Source organism: Melanostigma gelatinosum (genome assembly GCF_949748355.1).
Source record: "Melanostigma gelatinosum genome assembly, chromosome: 3".
NCBI classification, from domain to species: domain Eukaryota; kingdom Metazoa; phylum Chordata; class Actinopteri; order Perciformes; family Zoarcidae; genus Melanostigma; species Melanostigma gelatinosum.
Window position 1 is genome coordinate 27618637 of NC_136636.1, and position 21349 is coordinate 27639985.

Here is a 21349-nt window from a genome sequence, read left to right on the forward strand (position 1 = left end):
CAAAACACCAGAAAAGTCTCCAAGAACACCAGAACAAGTCGCTAGATTTGTCACTAGTAGCTTTTGACAAAACAAGTCGCCATGAGGGTTTGGAAAGTCTCCAGATTTAGCGAGAGAGTTGTCAAGTTGGCAGCGGCTAAATATGTCCCCAGAACAACACTGGACGCAACAATGGTTCCTATCACATATTAAACCAAACAAAAATGTTCATAAAAACAAGTTGTACAAATAATAATATATAAACAAGCATATTAAAGCTACTGCAGATGTAAAAACAAACGCATTTAACTTACCAGAGCTGCTGTTCACTATTTAAAGACAAAGTGCATCCTCCTTTCTTTGTTAATAAAGAGTTTAATCCCACGGTTGTTCAGTACATCCGTGCATTTTAGTTCCAGTAAGAAGTCCTTCTCGATTCATGGACGCTAGTGAAGACAGTCGAGCCTCCCCAGTTGTATTTCTTGAACATGTTTTAATGCGTTTGAGGCTGAAAATGTCTGCTCGACAGATGCAGCAGATTTTGGGATTGTCACCGCCCCACAAGTCAGGCTAGCCCACTGACCAATCACGTACTTGTAGGCCAGCTAGAAGGCTCTGGCATGTCAAAGAATACGCCCAACTTGTCAAACTAAAGATCTGATTGGTTGAACACTCTGACAATCAACAATATCGTCCCCATTTACTTTAATCTGCACTGGCTGCAGGTGAGACTGCAGGCCTCTGGCCTCTCTTCTAACCTAGAGACACAGAGGTGAGATCTGATTGGATAAAAGCTCTACTTAAAACAAGCTGCACTGGAAGCAGAGCAACTTTGGAAGACAGTAGCTGTGCAATGACAAAATAAGATAATTTAAGAAAAAATATTAAATTATGAAAGAATTATTATTATTATTTTTTTTAAATATAAATAGCTTTGTGATTCTGTTTAGGCCAGCAGAGAAGGCCTTGCAGGCCCTGACGGCCCGCCACTGTTACTACTACTACTGTTAAATACTGTTAAATACTATGACCACTACTACAGCTAGTACGACTACTTCTACTACTTCTTCTCATTACTAATACTTCCACTACTACTAATACTTCTACTACAACTACAACTTCTAGTACTACTACTACAAATATCACTACTGCTGACGTTTTTTAAGCCACAGAAACCATTCGAATATCAAAATGTTCAGCTCTTTCAGGAGAGGGGTGATATGAATTTTCATAGTTGTAATCTTTAAATTCTTTGAAATATTAAGCCATTTTCAATTTTGTCTTGAATGGGATCTCTATGGAGAAAACATTCAAATCCTGTTAAACTTCTTCAACTTTCAAAGCCTTCTTCTTCCTCATACTTTCAGCTACAGACACCATAGTTAGACATTTCAACTAGATGTGTTTTTCAGCAGTGCAGTTTAAATGCTTTCGGGCTTCAACATTTTTCAGACGGGTAGTCTCCCATTTCTCAATTTTCAGCCATTTTTTAAAAATGTTGATATTTGATAGAGTAATGTGGGTTTCTTAACCCTAAATTAAAAGGATTTAAGTTATAATAACAGAAATGAGTGAGAATGAGAGTGAAGATGAGTTTAACACCCCTGCTCTAAACTATCAACATTTGAATATGACTTACCAAATTGGCCCAATCAAAACACAATGTTCATTCCAGATTTATGTGAAGAATAACTTGATGCAAAATGTTGAGCTGTATCTCACATTGTTCTTTAATAACCATACCACTTCCATATAGCCTACTGTTGTCCTGCTCTCTCCCCCTACAGATCTCCTGCCCCCCATCTCAACGGGTTTTTGCTGTATGACATTTTACAATATCCAATCCTTGGTAAAAACATGACTAAATTCTTTATTAGTCTCTAAATGAATAGAAGATTTCTGTCTTACTAAAAAGCTGAACTCTGAACTTCAGCTTTTTATTTTAATAAACTTCATGCTAAAAATGAGATTCAGGTGACAATTCAATTTTATATTAACCCCTTCCTGTAGCCCAGGGGTCGGCAACCTTTACTATCCAAAGAGCCATTTTGTCCTATTTTCCACCAAATAAAATGTGTCTGGAGCCACAAAAGCTATTTGATATCACAGCTTAAAAAGTTGTATATATAGTTATATTATACATACAAAAACTATAGTTTGTTGTATTTTGAAAATATAGAACAAGTATAAATACAATTCTTCACATTTTACTGCAATTTTACCTGTTATAACAATATCAAACTCTTAGGAAGAGCTCAGTTTGCTGCAGCAGTTGAGGAATCGCTCTTTTTCGCTCATCTCCAGCGTGACACTTTTCAGCACATGCTGTGTGTTTGTTCTGGAAGCATAGAGGTAAGTCAGCATCGTTGGCAGTGAAAGCAAATTAATATGTCCATGCAGAGTCAAACTATTTTCCTCCATGACTTTTCTTTTTTTGGATTTATCCATTGATAGTTTACCGAGGGCGTGGGTCTGAAAATCATGATTAGCCGTTCGCGGGGGAAAAGCGCTTGACAGAGGTAGAGGATTTGACTGCCTGTGGGAAGAATTAACATTCTGTTCATTCTTGCTCATAAATTATATTCTCTCTGAACATGTTTCTCTTTTTGGAGAATGTCTTGCGAGATATCTTCTTCAATCAGCACAATTTCCCTGCTCTTCTTTATATTTCCTCGTCTTAGCCCCGTGTGTCACGGTGTGTGTAAACCTCGCTCGAGTCAGGAAACTTGTCAGAATACCCATATTTTATTGGCTGAGCTGCATCACCTGATGTGATTTACAATGCATTGGTCGGTGTGTTTCCTGCACCGCCGAACAAGTGCCGTAACGGCTGAATAAGAGGCGCCAGTTAAAGTATAAACTCAGTGCCTAATATGTATAATTCCGAATTATCAATCGGATTTAGGTCCTTGGTCCGGATCCGGTCCGCCAGTTGGTGACCCCTGATGTAGACTCAGGGCGCCGCAACAGAGGGGCTGAAGAGGTCGGCAGTCTGCGGTTGCAGACCTCTGCCAAACCATGTGCATCGATTTAGCTTTGACAGCATTTAGTGCAAATATCCTTCACAAAGGTTTTCATCATTCACTACCCCAAAGGCATAGCAGAACTATACACATCATATCATTCATAATATGCTAACTGTAAGTCATCATGGGCAGTCTATTAAGGAAAACGCACAAGTAGCAATTTCACGGAAAATCTTTTTATTTTGGCCGTCATCTTGTTTTCTTTCCAACTGAATCATTTTTAGGTGTACAAAATGTTACAATTAAAGTTCATTAACTAAAAACCCACTGGGAAAGGGTTAAAGTGCTAAGACGATAACACTCAACTCCCAGACCTGTCAATCACAAGGTTGCCCCCGCCCTACAGCATACTCTGCTTTACAGTTTTTCTCAATTGCTAAAACACTAAAACCCATTGGCTGAGCAAAGTTCTCAGTTGCCTGAACTCATTTAGCTAATTGTGCAGTCTGTTGTCAATACCTTAAACTATGTCACATGGTAAAACACAATTTGCAGATCTCACTTAGACTTTTCAGCAAAACTCTAAACACATTCTCAGTCTCAAAACACATTCTGCACTCTAATGCACATGTCATCCACACTGGTAAACACAAGTGGCAACGATCAAATACAAATAGAGAACACATGTCATTGATTAAACACAATCACTCAAAATTGATTTCATTTGTATCAAATGATGTGACACAACCAATATAAGCCAGTTCAGAGCGCAAACAGGTGGTTGAAGGTGATGTCGACAAAGTGCTCTGGCCTGACCCAGCCCAAAGACAAGAAGAAGCACATTGATGACATGTTGACTCCTTAGATTTTTGTCCCTTTTACTGTGGTATTGTATACTGTAGTAGGCCTACAGTGCATTGTAGGCTGTATAATGTACAATAAACAAATTGTATGGCCTTGAACATCGTGCTTTCTATTTGTTACAGTAACAGTACTGACTGCTCAATAGATGTTGACTGGTTGCAGGTTCATATCAAGAAAGAACAAGAATTACAGTGTCACAGAGACAAAGGACACGTTTGTGAGATGCAGGGTACAGTACTGTAAAAATAGGGGTACAAGGAGGAGGAAGAACAAAATAAATTGCAAAGAGCAAAGCACAGTAGTCATTTCTGATCAATTTTGAGCTACTGTAATCGAACATGTTTTCGTTCATATGAAATTTGTTTTGAGATTAAAAATCGACTTCTCCCTGAGAACTATATGTTTTGAACAATGTGCTTTCTATTTATTGGTGTATTGTTTACTGACTGCTTGATGGTGTATATTATTTTGATCACTTTGTTTATGATTTGAGAGCAGTGTTTGACTTTGAGCACAGGTAAAACTGTTTTGAGGCGAAAGTTTCATTTTGCAAGAGGATTCAGAGGTTTTGTAAATAGTGCTTGAAGATGAGGTTTTGTGTTTACAGTTTTGAGAGAATGGGTGACCGTTTCAAGAAATGTGTCTTAGCAATCGAGAAAAACTGTAAGGTCTAAATCAGGGGTCAGCAACCTTTACTGTCCAAAGAGCCATTTTGCTCTATTTTCCACCAAATAAAATTTGTCTGGAGCCGCAAAAGCTATTCATATCACAGCTTATATAAGTTGTATATATAGTTATATTATACATACAAAAACTATAGTTTGTTGTATTTATGAAATAATAGAACAAGAATAAAGACAATTATTGACATTTTATTGCTATTTTAACATTTATGAAGAGAAAAAAAATACACTGGCATGTGTAGGCCTACATTGAGGTCAATTAAACACAAAACTATGCAGGCCTTGAGTCCTCCCCATAGTTGTGGGAAATAACTTAGAAATAAATTTAACATATAGCTGCAGAAGTGAATCAAATACGGAATAATTCAAGTTTATTTGGGTCCTCCCCGTGTTTGTGGAAAAAAATATAAAATAAAAAGTAGCCTACTTTGAAATAAATATAACATATAGCTGCAGCTTAAAACTAAAAAATAGGCAGTTTGTATTTAAGTAAGACTAAAGTCCATTTCAGTGAGCTGTCATCCTCTTCTTTTTTTTCCCTCAGCCACATACAGCCATCAACCGTCGCGCCTGAACATAAAAACACAACTACATCAGTTCAGGATCTAAAATAAATATTTTTCTCCAAGATAATAGCCTATTAAATGATAGCGTTCTCACCTGTTTAATGTAACTTTTGTTTCTGAACATCGCTGCAGAGTTTCTCTATGTCAGGGCTGTAAGATGTGACTTTGAGCTTCAAACAGGACTGCAGGCTGTCATCTGTGAGGCGGGAGCGATATTTAGATTTGATGTCGTTCATGCTTGAGAAAATCTGCTCGCATAAGTACGTTGATCCAAAGATGGATATGACTCGAAATGCATAAGTCTTCATGTTCATGTAAGTGTCGGGAATGGCATTCCATGTTTCAAACGGGTTTGGGGAGGTTTTCAATATCGCTCCATTTATGCTCTCTAGCAAGGACGGCCTTCTGACGGGCGACATCTTCAAGATCAGCTGTCAGGCTTTTGAACTTGGACACCCATAAGTCTTTATCAGCTCCCGAGTTCGATTTCCAGATCAGGTTGACTTACTCCCGGGAATGCAGACATGTTCAGCTGGTATGGGTCGATGTCCAGGGGTGTGACGTCGATGTCCAGGGGTGTGACGGGGAAGGATAATGTGCTTTTTTCCTCCCTGAATCTTTTCCCAAATGCAGTTTGCACTTCGATAATTGCATCCTGTAAATACTGACAATTTATGTGAGTATTTGTTTCTCTGAACTCTCTCGGGGAGGGGAGGTGAGAGAGCGTGCCTCTCTGTACATCTCTGGCAAACACTGTCATCTTGCGCTCAAACGCCAAAACATCCTCCAGCATCTGCAGAGCCGTGCCTCCCTTTCCCTGGTGACTTTTGTTCAGCATGACTTGTCATATCTACCATGAAGTGCAACTTTTTCAGCCAATCTGGATCTCCCAGCTCAGGATAGGTGAGGTCTTTGCTTTCCGGGAAGGTTTTCACATGTTCCAGGCAAGCAGCAAACCGTTTCAGCACCTCTCCCCTGGACAGCCACCGGACTTTGTTATGCAGCAGGAGATCTGAATATGCGCTGCCCACCTCTTCCAACAATGAACAGAACTGTTGGTGGTTTAACCCCTTCGCCATTATTTTGTTCACTGTCTGAATAACAAGATTCATCACCTCCATACATTCCGGGGGAAATGTTTGAGCGAACAGTGCTTCTTGGTGTAAGATGCAGTGAAACGACAGCAGCTTTCGATCCAGTGACTTCTGAAGTAAAGTCACAAATCCCTTCTGTGCTCCTCTCATACTGGGTGCCCCATCAGTAGCCACTGACACTAAGCGGGTCGTGTTTATTTCTTTAGCTTTTAAACAATTCACAACAGCCTCACAAATGTCCTCCGCTCGTGTTTGCCCTTTTAGCGGTATTAATTCAATGATTTCTTCCTGCGGCCCATCAGAGTTCATATATCTGCTTAACAGTGCCGTCTGCTCAATGTCGTTTACATCTCTTGACTCATTGCAGGCGATTGAGAATGCTGCAGCTGAATTGATGTCCTCAATTTGCGGACTGGTGATGTTTGCCCTGTCCTTAACGGTCTTTGCAGAGAGAGGCATATCTCAGATTTTTTGAACAATTTCCCCTTTGTTTTTGAAGTCCGAGAATAGATGAATGAACGATTCTTTCTTCAAAAAAGTGGATTTTCTTCAAAAAAGTGTTTCAAAGATTATCTTCAAAAAAGTGGATTTTGTGAAAGTAAAGATAGTTTCAAAGATTTTCTTCAAAAAAGTGTCTCAGGACAGTTGATTTCACAGTTTCATGATGTTTTCATTAGAACCTGATACTTACACACTTTTACTGGTTTAATCAGTGGCGGGCCGTTCATTTTATACCTGGGCCTTCACTGCTGTCCTGCAGTTGAAATACCACCTTATGACCACATGACGGTGCCACCGCTATTTTTTGTTTCTGGGACTATAACTATTTACGTATTAAACCGTTCGGTAGGAGGCTTACGAACCGAACAATATGTTTGAATAATACTAGTGCATCAGGAAAATGCAGAAGCTTAAATTGAGGGAAATATTTTTTTTTCTGTGCTGATGTAGGTCAGTGGTCCTCAACTGGTCTGGCTGCAGGGTCCACCATCACCCCTTAATGACAAGCCGCGACCAATTCTTCTCTATTGGAGTCCATCTTATGATTTTACATTCACAACTTCAACTAGAAAATGCATTTCCTGCTGAAAATGCGTTGGAATGCTGAAAGGAATTGTAAAAGAATTGCTGAAAATTGAGAAATGGGAGACGACCCGTCTGAAAAATGTTGAAGCCTGAAAGCGTTTAAACTGCACTGCTGAAAACGATTATATGGTGTCTGTAGCTGAAAGTATGAGGAAGAAGAAGGCTTTGAAAGTTGAAGAAGTTTAACAGGATTTGAATATTTTCTCCATAGAGATCCCATTCAAAAGAAATTGCAAATAGCTTAATATTTAAAAAAAATTAAAGATTACAAATATGAAAATTCATATCACTCCTCTCCTGAAAGAGCTGAACATTTTAATATTCGAACGGTTTCTGTGGCTTAAAAATGTCAGCAGCAGTGATATTTGTAGTCGTAGTATTAGAAGTTGGAGTTGTAGTAGAAGTATTATTAGTAGTAGAAGTATTAGTATTTAGAAGAAGTAGTAGAAGTAGTAGTATCAGTAGTCGTAGTAATAGCTGTAGTAGTGGCCGTAGTATTTAATATAACAGTAGTAGTAGTAGTAGTAGTAGCAGTAGGCTAGTAGTAATAGTAATGGCAGTATTTGAAGGAGCAGTAATAGCAGGAGTAGTAGTACTAGTAGCAGTCGTACTAATAGCTGTAGTACTAATATTAGTACTGGTCAGTGGCGGGCCATCAGGGCCTGCAAGGCCTTCTCTGCTGGCCTAAACAGAATCACAAAGCTATTTATATATATTTTTATAAATAAAAAATGTATAATTTATTTTATAATTTAATATTTTTTCTTAAATGCACTACATGTATTATAATTTATAAAAATATTTTTCCCATTATCATATTTTCTCATTGCACAGCTACTGTCTTCCTCAGTTGCTCTCAGTTGCTCTCAGATCTCACCTCTGTGTGTCTATGTAAGAACAGAGCCGAGGCCTGCAGACTCGGCTCTGCCGCCTGTGCAGATTAAAGTACATGGGGACGATATTGTTGATTGTCATAGTGTTCAACCAATCAGATCATTAGTTTGACATGTTGGGCGTATTCTTTGACGTGTCAGCGGCCGCTAGCGGCCTACAATGACTTCAGCATTACGTGTCGCTCGTGTCCAGGTGCACGCGCTGCCGCGATGCAGAGTGTGCTGTGTTTGGTCAGTGGGCGAGCATGTGACTATCGTGAATCGAAACTTAACTTGCCAGCAGAGCTTAGTTGGAGGAGTAAGACTTCAAATTGAAAGATATTGAAGAAATTATAACATCTTTAGGGTTTTGCCTGGTGTATATATATATATTGTTTTACCAAGCTTTGTTTTTGTAACACTCAATGGCTGAAGGAGGAGAAACGGATTTAGTGGCGGAGTTACTGACAACCCTTTCTCAAGAAAAGGACATTTCAGGAAAAGCTTGACGAAATGGTCAGTCAACCCCACAGCTAGCAGCCTGACTCAGCCAGGAAAAGGATTTGTATGAATGGTATTTCGTGCTGACAGCAACTGTAGTAGGAAACTGCTCCACAAACGCAGCCTGGCGTGAGGTCTGCGCCGGCGGAGGTGGGATCCCGGCCCCGCTGCAAACCTGATCCTGGCCCCGCTGCGAACCTGCCGCAGCAGACCGGCGAAATATAACTGGGGAGGCTCGACTGTCACTGGTGTCCATGAATCGAGAAGGACTTCTTTCTGGAACCGAAACGATGTACTGGGATTAAATCTTTAAGTTTCGGTAAGTGACAAACTGTGTTTGTTTTTTTACATGGTAACGTTACGACTGTTCATTTGTCTATCGTGTCGTTTTCATGAATAATATTTGACTGGCTCGTGCTCTTGTGTGGTGGAATGCGTGGATCCGCTGCAGGTTTGCTGGATTGATGCTTCATAATGAGGTTATTAGGAGGTAATTCAACTGTAGTAGGACAGCACTGAAGGCCCAGGTATAAAATCCACGGCCCGCCACTGGTACTAGTAGTAGCATGAATAGCAGTTGTAGTACAACTAATAGTGGTAGTGGTAGTAATAGCAGGAGTGGTAGTAATAATATTGGTGGTAGCAGTAATAGCAGTAGCAGTAGTAGTAGTAGTAATAGTAGCAACAGCAAAAGTTGTAGTAGTAATAGTAGTAGCAGTAGTAGTAGTAATACTTGAAATATTAGCAGCAGTAGTCGTAGTTGTTGCAGTATTAGTAAGAGCATTCATTATTTCAACAAAAAAAGCCTAATTTTGAGCTTAACGTTTAAATATAGTTAATCCATGGGGCTTTTATTTTGAAAGGGTGGGACTGGGTGGGGGAGAGAGGAGACATAATCATAATGTTTGACACATAAACAGAGGTTATTAAATGACAGGCTTCATCAAAAGCATTTCAGTTATATTTCATTCTGTGGGGCTTTTATTTTGAAATGGCGTGTGGGGGGGGGGGAGGAGATGGACTTATAATGTTAGACAAACACTTATTTTAAAATGGTGTGTGTGTGGGGGGGGATCCTCTAAAGATCTCTAAGAACCTGAATGAGAGTATGAGAGAGAGAGCGAGACATACAGAGATAGAGGGAGAGGAGTGCATGTGTCTGTGAGTCTGTGTGTTTATCAATGTCACGAATTAGCTTAAGCAGAAACACCTGTGTCCTTGCAGCCTTTTCATGGAGATTAAACAGGGAAACACCTCTCAAACAATCCTCAAAACTCCCATAACCGTAGCTCCTATTGCTCTGATATTAATAAATGAGAGGAAGGATGAGTTGAAGAACAGATCCTGTAAAATTTCTATCTGTAGTGTAAAAAATGTGGCTGAACTGGCGATCTAGAAATGGGGTACCGTCTTCTGTGGAAGATGTTTTTGAAGCAAAATTTAACATTGGTCTTTATGGAGCAGAAAGTTGGTTTTCCTCTCAATTAGTGGCTTCTGTGCCAATATGTGGAAATCTGTGGGATTCCACAGTCATTTCTCTGTGATTAAGACAAGATTAGCTACTTTTAAATCCAGAAATTATGCATGAAGAGTGAAGATTGTGGACACAGTGGCAAAACACAAATCTTTTTTTCACAAGAATCTCAAGCTGCTCTTCACTCTAGCGGTAAGATTAGAAATATGAAGAGATACAGCAGACATGAGCTGAAAGAGCTGAATATTTTTGACAGTTGAACGGTTTCTGTAGCTTAAAAAATGTGGAAGAAGAAGCGTTGCAAAAAATGGGGGACAGAAGAAATAGTGGTATAAAGAAACAGGATAACAATAGTTGGAATGCTTAACAGAATTCCAACAATGAGAGAGGTACTGCTCTGCCAAGTCTTTCCTCGTCTCAGCCCCCTGTGTCATGGTGTGTGTACATCTCACTGGGGTCAGGAAACTTGTCAGAATGCCCATATTTGATTGGCTGAGCTGCCACGTGATCGTTTCACGATAGTCACGTGCTCGCCGACTGACCAATCACAGCACAGGCTGTACTTCACTGCAGAGCTGCACATGGAAACTGAGCTGCACGTAATGCTGACGTAGTCGTAGGACAGCTAGCAGGCTCTGACACATCAAAGAATATGCCCAACATGTCAAACTAAAGATCTGATTGGTTGAAGATTATGACAATCAACAATATCGTCCCCATTCACTTAAACTGCACATGGATGCACTTGTGAGCCTGCAGGCCTGGGGCCTCTCTTGTTAGAGACACAGAGGTGAAATCTGATTGGATAAAAGCTCTACTTAAAACGAGCTGCACTGGAAGCAGAGCAACTGAGGAAGACACCAGCTGTGCAATGAGAAAATAAGATAATGGGGAAAATAGTTTTATAAATTACAATACATGTAGTGTATTTAAGAAAAGATTAAATTATAAAATAGCTATAACTTTGTGATTCTGTTTAGGCCAGCAGAGAAGGCTTTGCAGGCCCTGACAGCCCACCACTGGGTTTAAGGTACATTCTCAGCCTTTTATGCTCTTAAAAGACGTTTCAGGCCTGGAAGAGGCCAAAAGTGGATTTTGTGAAAGTAAACATAGCTTCAAAGATTATCTTCAAAAAAGTGGATTTTGTGAAAGTAAACATAGTTTCAAAGATTATCTTCAAAAAAGTGTATTTTGTGAAAGTACCGTAAACATAGTTTCAAAGATTATCTTCAAAAAAGTGGATTTTGTGAAAGTAAACATGGCTTCAAAGATTATCTTCAAAAAAGTGGATTTTGTGAAAGTAAAAATACTTTCAAAGATTTTCTTCAAAAAGTGGATTTGTGAAAGTAAAGTTTCAAAAATGTTCTTCAAAAAGTGGATTTGTGAAAGTAAACGGTTTCAAAGATTTTCTTCAAAAAATAATAATATAATATAATAAAACATTATTTGTTTATTGAGATGTCCCTATGGACCTTGTCAAAGGGAGGTAAAGATCAGGAGAAGTAAACATTAAGTGAATTTAGGAGTACTGGTGTTAAATTAAGCTATGAGTTTTCACTGTTTACCATCTCAATTAAATGTTGATGCCTCCATGACCAAGTTAATCAGATGAGACTGAGGACAACTATGTACAAGAAAAGATGTTAACTTTGGTAGCTTGGTTCATATGGTAGCTTGACAGAGTTCTCATGTTTCCTTATTTCCTAATTCCCGTAACTGTCCATGCTGGATCTGTCCCCGTTGTAAAGCTAAATACATCATTACCATGACTGCATCCAGCTAGCCAAACCTTTCTGGTGTACAGCTACTCGAGAAGCATCGCATGTACTGCTTCCCTTTCCCGTTAGTCTGCTGTCTGATTGTGAGGTCAGGCTGATCTGGGATCAGCTATTTGGCATGCAGTTTCTCCGCCAAAGTTCTCCTCTCAAACGGGTCTTGGAGGAGTAATGCTCACGCTGGCGCTCACGCTCGCCTGTAGAGACTTCTCCTGACGAGGACGCGCAAGCTCGGGACTTTGGCCCCAAGCTTAATCTATTTGATTTAGCTGATTGGCTAAATTGTATGTCACTGATTTATATCTTGAATCAGCAATTGGCTAAACTGCTTCATAGACTCGCCTCCTGTGGGCCATTTGTCCATGGCCCCAGTGCTGCTGAGACATGCAGACAGGGGGAGAGGACGTGCAGGAAAAGTATATATTTTGCGCAGATATCATATTTTACAAATATTACTGGGTACAGTCCATATTTCAAAAACACAAATATTGACAATTTGTAGAATTCATTATTATTATGGCCCTCTATTGGCCGCCACTGCGCCTGAGTTACTACTAACGTGAAAAATAGCTTTGAAAATGCTTTTTGAAGATGAAACTGCATTCAACATGTTTGCTAACCCTAAAAGGGTAACTGTTTTTATTCACAAGAAAACTCTATAAACAACCGTATTTACTTTTTCTTTAACTCTCAATCAAAGAAACTGTCAAACTCAACTTGCAGGCCTTAGGTTTTTATGGTTCACTCAGATCCTTTCTGTCGTGCCCCAATCCCATAATTGTTTTCTTCCCCTACAGGTTTCAACCAATCAGAGTGCAGCAATGAGCCCTATTTCACCTGCAGAAATGGGAAGTGTATCCCTCTCAGTCTGGTGTGTGACGATAAAGGCATTGACAACTGTGGGGATGCAAGTGACCTGGAGGAAAACCTGACCACAGGTTGTAAAGGTCAGTTAAGTGATGAGGTGACAGGTGATGCTGATATGTAGAGATATAGTCCCTGATTTTATTACAACATGCTCAAAATGTCATAGTTGATGCTTCACAACTATGTGTTGGGAAGATTTTTGGATTTTGGAGCACGACAGCAAATATATGGGGGTATCTTTACGGTTCAACAACATAGCTTTTCCCACCATTTACAATCTGACCCTAATCTGACCTTCATCAGCAGGTCAGCTTTTACCTCCTGAACCTCCGCCGCCAATAGCAACCCCACCCCCACCTTTTGTGAATCCACCCACAGTGCCGATTTCTACTCATAACAACTATGGCGTGCCAGACAGTGCTCCCAGTCATGAGTCTGTAACAGGTGAGTTGCAACTTTGACACAGTAGATGTCTATTAATTCAACTAGTAGAAACACTCTATACCAGGAATCAATCAAAGTGTAATGCACTAAGCTTATGTCCGATAGTTGGTTGGTTGGCATACAAATTAAATAAGTGCCCATTCGGATGCAAAGAGTCCTGATGACTGGGCATACAACTAATTGAGGTGAACATTGAGTAGTTAATTTCACTGAAGCCTTGTAAACCAATAAACAGTGTTGGATTCTCACAACGAGGAGTAGCCTTTTGAGTGATCTGTCTTTATTCGAGCGTCAGAGGTGCAAACACGGACTGTCTGGGCCCACCTGTCAGCTTCTGATTGCTTTTAAGGCTCAGCCAAGTCTGGCCTAAGAAAACAGCTTCTTCCCTTCTGACTGTTCCATCTGACTGTTCCATTGAGAGTAGGAGAGGGGGATCCACATTAGCCTGCTGTGCAAATTGCCAGCTATTTACTAGCTGAGATCCATTTCAATGCACCCTGGTCAGCCCACCGTGAGGGACCATAGGCTGGACGAACAGACTTGTTAGCTGTGGTTGAATTTCTTTCATTTTTTAAGAGTGTAAATACTGAACAGTAAGTGGGCTCCAGGCATATCAATATGTATGGTTATTGACTGCACAGTGAGTAACTTAAATGACAGTTACAGTCAACTTTTGTCAAGACGGTCAGACAGGTTTGCAGTTTGGGAGTTGGACCTGTATCTCTGAATTGGGCATAAAGATTGAATTGAATTTGATGTTTGATAGTCAAAGTACTGTTCCACATTCAGAGTGAAAGTGAAGGTTTAAGTTCGAGCAACGGACCACATATCCAGCTATTATCACAATACATGCACAAAGTAATCACAGACAGCTGCTCGTTAAAATATAACAGTTTATTAAGTTCCAATAATAATGATCTAGTCAACTAATATCTAAAACTAACAACTATACATTTATGAGCATGCTATCTAAAATCAACAAACTGTGGTGAGGGGGGGAGTGTATGTGTGTACGTGTGTGCATGCAGTGTGTGTGTGTGTGTGTAGGGGGGGAGGCGAGAGAACAGCTCAGACCACGTGTGACGTAATCTAAAACGTGATGGCGTCTCTCGCGAGACCACAAGATGGCACGAGACTCTAAAATGGCGGACAATAGAGCTCTCGTTATCAACATCTGCCTAAAGCAGTTACCGCAACCCCGGAGCTACATTAGCTTAAAGCTATATGTGTGTGTGGGTTAGAAAAGAAGAGAGAAAGCAAACAAAAGTAAATAAATCCTCCAAAAACAAAAGATCCTCCCCACCGCGGTGGAGCACGGAAGATTGTTCTCTCATCTACAGAAACACAGCTGACGACTCTTTGATTTCGCACAGCCGCGGTTCTGACCTCTGAACTGATGAGAACCAACTTGCGGTGAACCATCTCAACATGATTGCAGTAGTATGAAATACACAGTAACTTCTATGCGACATTAACGATCTCGATGTTGATATGATTATTGAGCATACACACCACGTTATAAAAATGACACAGTAACTTCAACACAAACAAGATAATAACACAATAACCTAAATCTAGCCCAGACACCGTAAGTAGCCTTACTAGGAGGTGATGGTGTGGTTGAAGATGTGGTCCTCCTGAGTTTGTCGGTGGAACTTAGGCAACGCGGCTCCATGCGGCGCAATAGAGGACACTGTGGCTAAGTGGAGGATCGGCGGTTCGATTCCCGGCTCAGGCTAGTCACATGTCGATGTGTCGTTGAGCAAGACACTTAACCCCAAAATTGGTCATGGGGTGTCTGGCTCTCAGCCAATTAGATCGCAGTGTTGATGTTGTATTGCTTTTGCATCTAAACATTCCTCTTATCACAAACTCATATCAAGCTCCAGGTTGCTCTGCAAACAGGAAGGCCTGATTTCTTTGTCTCAAAGCACATGTCGTGTTCTCAGATGACTGGGTGTTTTTAAAAACAGAAAAATTGTTTGTGAAACAATCCCAACAATTAATTTATTATATTTTGTATTTTTAATGTGAATCTGCAAAGTAACTAGTAACTAAAGCTGTCAGGTAAATAGTAGTAATCGTAAAAAATAGTCTTTGCCTCCGGGATATAGTGGAGTAGAAATATAAAGACAAACTGTAAACAGCTATCTGATGAGAGTATCATAGCTCACTGGAGAAGAGGAGTAGCCATGGTGACTGTCACACACTTTCACCTCACCTGGCAAATCTTCCCCACCTAAAGATAAGGATTATGTAAATTAGCAGAGTGTGGCGGTTCTCGTACCATCACTCCATATCCTCATTACCAGTCCTAATCATAATGCCAAAAGAAAACATGAATAAATAAATTGTGTTCACCTATCAAACTTCCTTTTTCAATCAGAGTGGTGGATACCAATGCTTGTTGCGATCATTTTGGAATCAATCAGTGTGATTGCTGTAAACATAAATACTGCGGTGACACTCATGTTGTGTTGCATGATAGATACTCTGGCACTGTTAGAACTGCGTAAATGGTAGAATTTGGAGTGAGCGAGTGTTCTTCCTCTCGGTAATGTCCGTGATTCACCGTAAACACTGATCAGCAGCTCATTTGGGGCGACCGTGGCTCACTGGCTTAAGAGGGTCGTCTGGGAACCAGAAGGTCAACGGTTCAATCCCCGACTGGGACGTGTCACGTGTCGAAGTGTACCTGAGCAATACACTGAATCCCCCGGCTCCCCGGCGCCAATCAATGACAGCCTACTGCTCCCTATATACAGGGCTGGGTCAAATGCAGTATTCGAACTTCGTGTATGTGTATATGACAATAAAAATGGTTTCTTCTTCTTCTTTCAATGCATCAACTTTCATGAGGTGCTTTGCTTTGACCATTCATGGTTGAATGTGTGCGTGTAGAGGGCGGGATGTGACGCTGAACCAGCTGCTCACATTTACATGTTGATTTGGGATTTATAAAACGAAATTGCACACTGGCAAGGTTTGATAAGTTTGATTTTTAGTACAAAACATTTAGTGTGAATCCTACGAACTGTTTTATTAATGAGACCCAGGTGTCTCTGTAATGATTAACGTTATACTCGAAGTCCTTGTATAATACACTTCATACAACCGTGCCAGACACAAAGGTAAACTCACCAAGCTGAGTGGTGACAAGGTATTCTGTTAGCTGTTAGCGGTTAGCCAAACACACTGTCCAAAACCATCACAATGTGTAAAGTGTTTCCGTCACATGGAGAGGGACACTTAAGAGTGGTGAGTTAGGAGTCAGCAGGCGGTCAGTGGCAGTATAAAACAGGTATTAAAAGGTCCTCTGACAAAGTGTGAGTCACTGCAACTATGAGGGTGCTGCGAGCATGCAGCAGAATGCGGGATTAGCTGTGGACAGACACAGAGGTGCACACTCACTCAGTCACACACACAACTGAAAACATAACTTCTCTCCAGGCCTGGTGCAGATTAAGAAAAAAACTCATGAAGCAGTGATTACTGGTGTTGGAACTGAAAAGCTCAAAGAGGATTTCTTTCCATGGTTTGATGAACAGCGTTTGCTCTACGAATCAGAGGTCCTCTGTATTCCATTCTTTTCTTGCAAAACCGGTGCAAAATGAATTCAAATCAAAATCTAGTGGGTCCGTCACCTAAAATAATCCTACTACACAGCGTTATTATTTTTTTTTTTGGTTGAGTATTTCTTTAATTTTTGTTTCTTTTGAAAATATTTACCACAGTTAGGGGGACCAGACGGGGGGACCAGACTTAATAGACCACATGACCCCCATAGAACCACTATTTGTTTGTCCATCTCTGAATACTTTCTGATTTTATGGTTTATAAACACTGTGAGACCTGTCACTCTCATCCCCAAACCCATTCATCCTTTCTGAAGACGTAAATCTGTAAATCTAAACGCAGTTTTTAGCTAGCTTTACTCACACAGGAGTAAAAGTGCATTTGTTGAGGGACTATTTTCAGCAGGGGATCCACATTTCCACATTTAGTGCTCTTATGAGCTTGTGTAAGTTTTATATTTCTTATTATTTTATCATTTGTAGTCAAGCCTACACAGAGGAGAGGAGCCTCTGGAAGATTTGGTTCCTGAGCCTCCTCAGTCTGTTGCAGCTCGTGGTGACAGTATACACACTGAAAAGTTCAAACCCTAAAAAAAATTCCAGAAGTAGTTTGGTTAATAACATATAAGTTATATGAGTGCTTCCCACCTGCATTATAACTTAAATTAAATACTGCTGCCATGTGAAAAACAATAATTTTATTTTTGTATGATCCCTAGACTCCCCTGCCTCCCTGTCCCTGCTGGTTCTCTACATCATCCTGGGTGTGGTGGCCGGCGGCGTGGTGCTCTGCTGGTGCTGCTGGTCGCCCGGCTGGTTCCTGTGGCGTGTCAGCATCTGCCGCTTCTTGCCCTGCTGCAACTCAGCCTGTGCCTCCTGCCAGCTCTGCGCCCGCAGCTGCACCCACAGCAAGGAGCACCGACTGGCAAAGGTCACCCCACACACACCATCTAACGGGGACCCGACAGGCACGGCGGACACCGCCAACAGTGCTGATGAAAATGTTACCACGGCAGCTGTTTAGAGCAGGAGGATGATCAGCTTGATCAGTTGTCACATACTGAGACTTGGGAACAGTGTGCAGGTACTGAGCTGTGATCAGTAGTGAACATGAAGAGTTACTGCATTAGGCAGCGCGACATATTTATAGTGAAGGTCAGACCAATGTGGTCCAGTTTGCAAATTATACTGTGGTTTGTGTGCTTTAAATGTGATGATGATGCAAGTGATGCTGTGTTTATGTTGTTATGAGAAGGTGAAGCAGGGTACTGTATGACTACGGATTGTGTATAAAGTATGAATGTATCTGAAATGGATAGGAGTAAGGGTTCTTACAATTACTCAAGAAACGTTTTTGTTTACAACACATTTTGCCCAAGTTATCTGTTACTTGGCCGGTTTTCAGAGGGCACAATGAGTGTTCAGTTTGAGTCATACGTTTGTTTGTATATAATCATAGTGTTCTGCTCTGCCTTAGAGGAAACAATTTAGTCCCACAGTGAAACCACACTTCCAGTCCACAGCTTTGACCCAAAGTGTGCCACGGACACATGCTGAGGAAACAGCCCCAGAACTATAAAGTCACCCACCTGGTGACAACAGCTGTTCTCAGCTGGAGAAATTCCTCCAAACTTTCCACTCTCCTCCCAGCAGTACGCTGTTGCTCCACATAGAAGCCAATGTGGACTTTGTGGATAGAGCACAAAGTCGTCCAGTGTATAGCGGGAATATTGTGTGTGAAATAAACAAGAAATAAACAAAACAAGAAGAGCGCGAACAACTTTCCGAAGCCCTTCCTCATACAGTTTGAAACCCCCTCCCATACTGTCTCTCAATTCCTATTGGCTAACTTCGACTGGCTAGGACCCCTGGCTCGGGTGATGCTCCTTCTGCGTCCGCCTGTCTAGAAATCTCTCTGTCCCTACGCCTTACTCTTAACATACTATAATAAAGATAAGGATTTGCAACTTTTGGCAAAAACTTCACAAGTTTTACATGCATAAATGGGACTCCCAAGTACTTGCTATCATATTATTCCCCACCTGTAAGAGGCGCTACTAATTCTACTAAGAAACATTTCTAACTATAAATTCTAAAGCACTCTTATAATTATGACTAATTATGAATTCCAAAACACTTCTAATTATGACTAATTATGAATTCTTAATTATGAATCAAACACTTCTATTATAATTTCTTAAAACACACTTCTAAACCCAAATTTCCTACAATCGCAGGATCACATGCACACAAAAATCCATCAAGTTTCAAGTAATGCGACCAATCAGGAGCTAGTGGCAGCCAAGAGTGTGGTTTAGGTGTGAGGGAGACAACCCAGAGAAGAAGCGGTTTATTCCAAACAACAATGGCGGCTCCTGAAGAGGTTAGCATGAATGCCGCAACAGCATCAGTTCTATCAGAACTGGAGAGAGTTTCTTTATTAAAAGAAGAGCAAAGAACACTGAACAATGAAAGCTTTTCTACATGGAAAAATGTTTTTGCTTTACTCCCGACCAGCTTCACCAAGAGTTTGATTGACAGATGGTTCATCCAATCACCTGCCACGTATTCTTTGAAAGTGCCTGACCTTTTTCAAACCATTTCCTATGGCGGCTTCTCAGACAGTTCTATTTCATCCTTACTGACTGCCAGAGGCAGTGCTTAACACTGGATATCTTCTGTCTCGCAGGTCGAGTCTTTATATCAACAAAGTCATCTGTGACCTCGGATGACCCCTGTCGTCTATAAGTTCCGGTGTCATCCTGAGATCAGTCCTTTTTCATTTTCTCGCTACTATGGTAGCATGAGGTTAAACAAAGATGTGTCTACGATCAAGACATATTGGAGCTTGTCGCTGTAGCCTTGTTACCACCGGTTGGAGTTGCGGATCTCTCGCCCTCCAAAGGCTGCGACAAGCTGTCCCTCTTAGGAGGGAACGGCGTGTTTTGCCGTTCGGACCATCGAGCCCCGGACTGGCGGACACCCCTATCATCGGTCATCACCAGTCTGATAAGGGCCACCTAAGTCGTGAAGACATCAATCGTTCTATAACCGTTGTTCGTTTTCCACGGTTGGCAGAGCGCTTCCGCTCTAGCTAATCGAGTGGCGTGCTAACGAGAGCGTAGAATATACGCTGTCGGCCCGCCCTTCACAGTTAGCAGAGTGTCCTCGCTCAGGCTAACTTGGTGAGATGCTAGTTCGACTAGATCAACATTGACATTGTGTCCATTGAGACTTATTTCGATACCTGACGGATTTCACAATTAGTAGTGTCCTCGCTCAGGCTGTCTTGGTGAGATGCTAGCTAGACAAAGCTGATACTGGGACTGTGTCCATTAACTTTGTAACCTTACGGCTGTCACAGTTAACAGAGCGTACTCGCTCAGGCTAACTCAGTGGGAAGCTAGCTAGACAAAACTGATAATGGGACTGTGTCCATTGACTTTGTAGCATTACGACTATCACAGTTAGCAGAGTGACCTCGCTCAGGCAAACTCGGTGAGATGCTAGTTAGACTAAATCGACATTGATGTTGTGCCCATTGATGCTTTTACGCATTACGGCTGTCGCAGTTGGCAGTGTCCTCGCTCAGGCTAACCTGGTGGGACTCTAACTAGACTAAGTTAATACTGGGATTGTGTCCATTGATTTTGTAACATTACGGCTGTCACAGTTAGCAGAGTGTCCTCGCTCGGGCTAACTGGTGGAACACCACTAGTTACAGCGACTGTCCTAGTGAAGAGTGTGTCCTTGCTCCCCTCTCACTGTAAGGACTGTTCTTTGGCCTGTTTCCACAGTGGCAGAGTGCTCTCGCTCAAGCAGCTAGGTGGGACACCAATATCTGCAGCGGCTGTCCAAGTGAAGAGAGTGTCCGAAGAGATCACTCCCCTCTGACTGCCCCCTGCCTGTTCTCTCAACATTCAGCAGAGTGCTCCCGCTCAGACTGACTTAGAATACCGCATCAACTACTGGGACAAGGGTTCCTCCAGAATCGCGGCCATGTTTAACTCTCCCGGCTGTAGGACCTGTATGGCTCCTAGGGGCGGACTGGGGGGAAAAAGTGGCCCGGGAGTTTACTGTCAGATCAGCCCGTACGCGTTGCCCACTCAATACACGGCTCGTTGCCCACTCAATGCATCGCACGTATCGACCAGTCAGTGGCCTACTTGGAAAAATACCCATACACTGAACATTATTTTGGATGATTACAAAGAAATTATATCATATATGTTTTGTTTTTACAACATTTAGATCCACCAGTTTGCCTGATGGACACATTGAATGAAATAATACTCGCTATTGTAACACTCCAAGGTAGGTATAGTTTGCTAGATGAATATGCTTAACTCTGGGCTAGTATCAGATGGTTATACACAGTGGCGGCTGGTGGAAAATGTTCTAGGTAGGGCTGTGCCACATCCAATCAATTTCAGCAAACATCCCAGAATGATTTAATGCAAAACAATTAAGGTATCAAACACGTATTACTACTTTGCAGTTAAATATTTAACTTTTATTCAACATGAAAAAAGCAGTAAATAACACTTTGACAAACACATCAGGACATCTTATTTGTGTCACCCACACAGGGAATTCAGTATAA

At 41.3% G+C, this 21349-nt stretch overlaps 1 protein-coding gene across 2 annotated transcripts in view; it reads left to right on the forward strand.

Annotated features, from left to right (window-relative positions):
- Positions 1-18432, forward strand: part of ldlrad2 (low density lipoprotein receptor class A domain containing 2) — a 31552-nt gene extending 13120 nt beyond the window's left edge. Inside the window, exons 3-5 of one of the 2 annotated variants that reach the window (XM_079265246.1) lie at positions 12658-12807; positions 13031-13171; positions 17466-18432. In XM_079265246.1, the coding sequence (XP_079121372.1) occupies positions 12658-12807; positions 13031-13171; positions 17466-17770 (596 nt within the window). In that variant the 3' untranslated portion in view covers positions 17771-18432. The remainder of the gene's footprint in view (positions 1-12657; positions 12808-13030; positions 13172-17465) is intronic. The other variant, XM_079265247.1, reaches the window with a different exon arrangement.
- The last annotated feature ends 2917 nt before the right edge of the window (positions 18433-21349 follow it).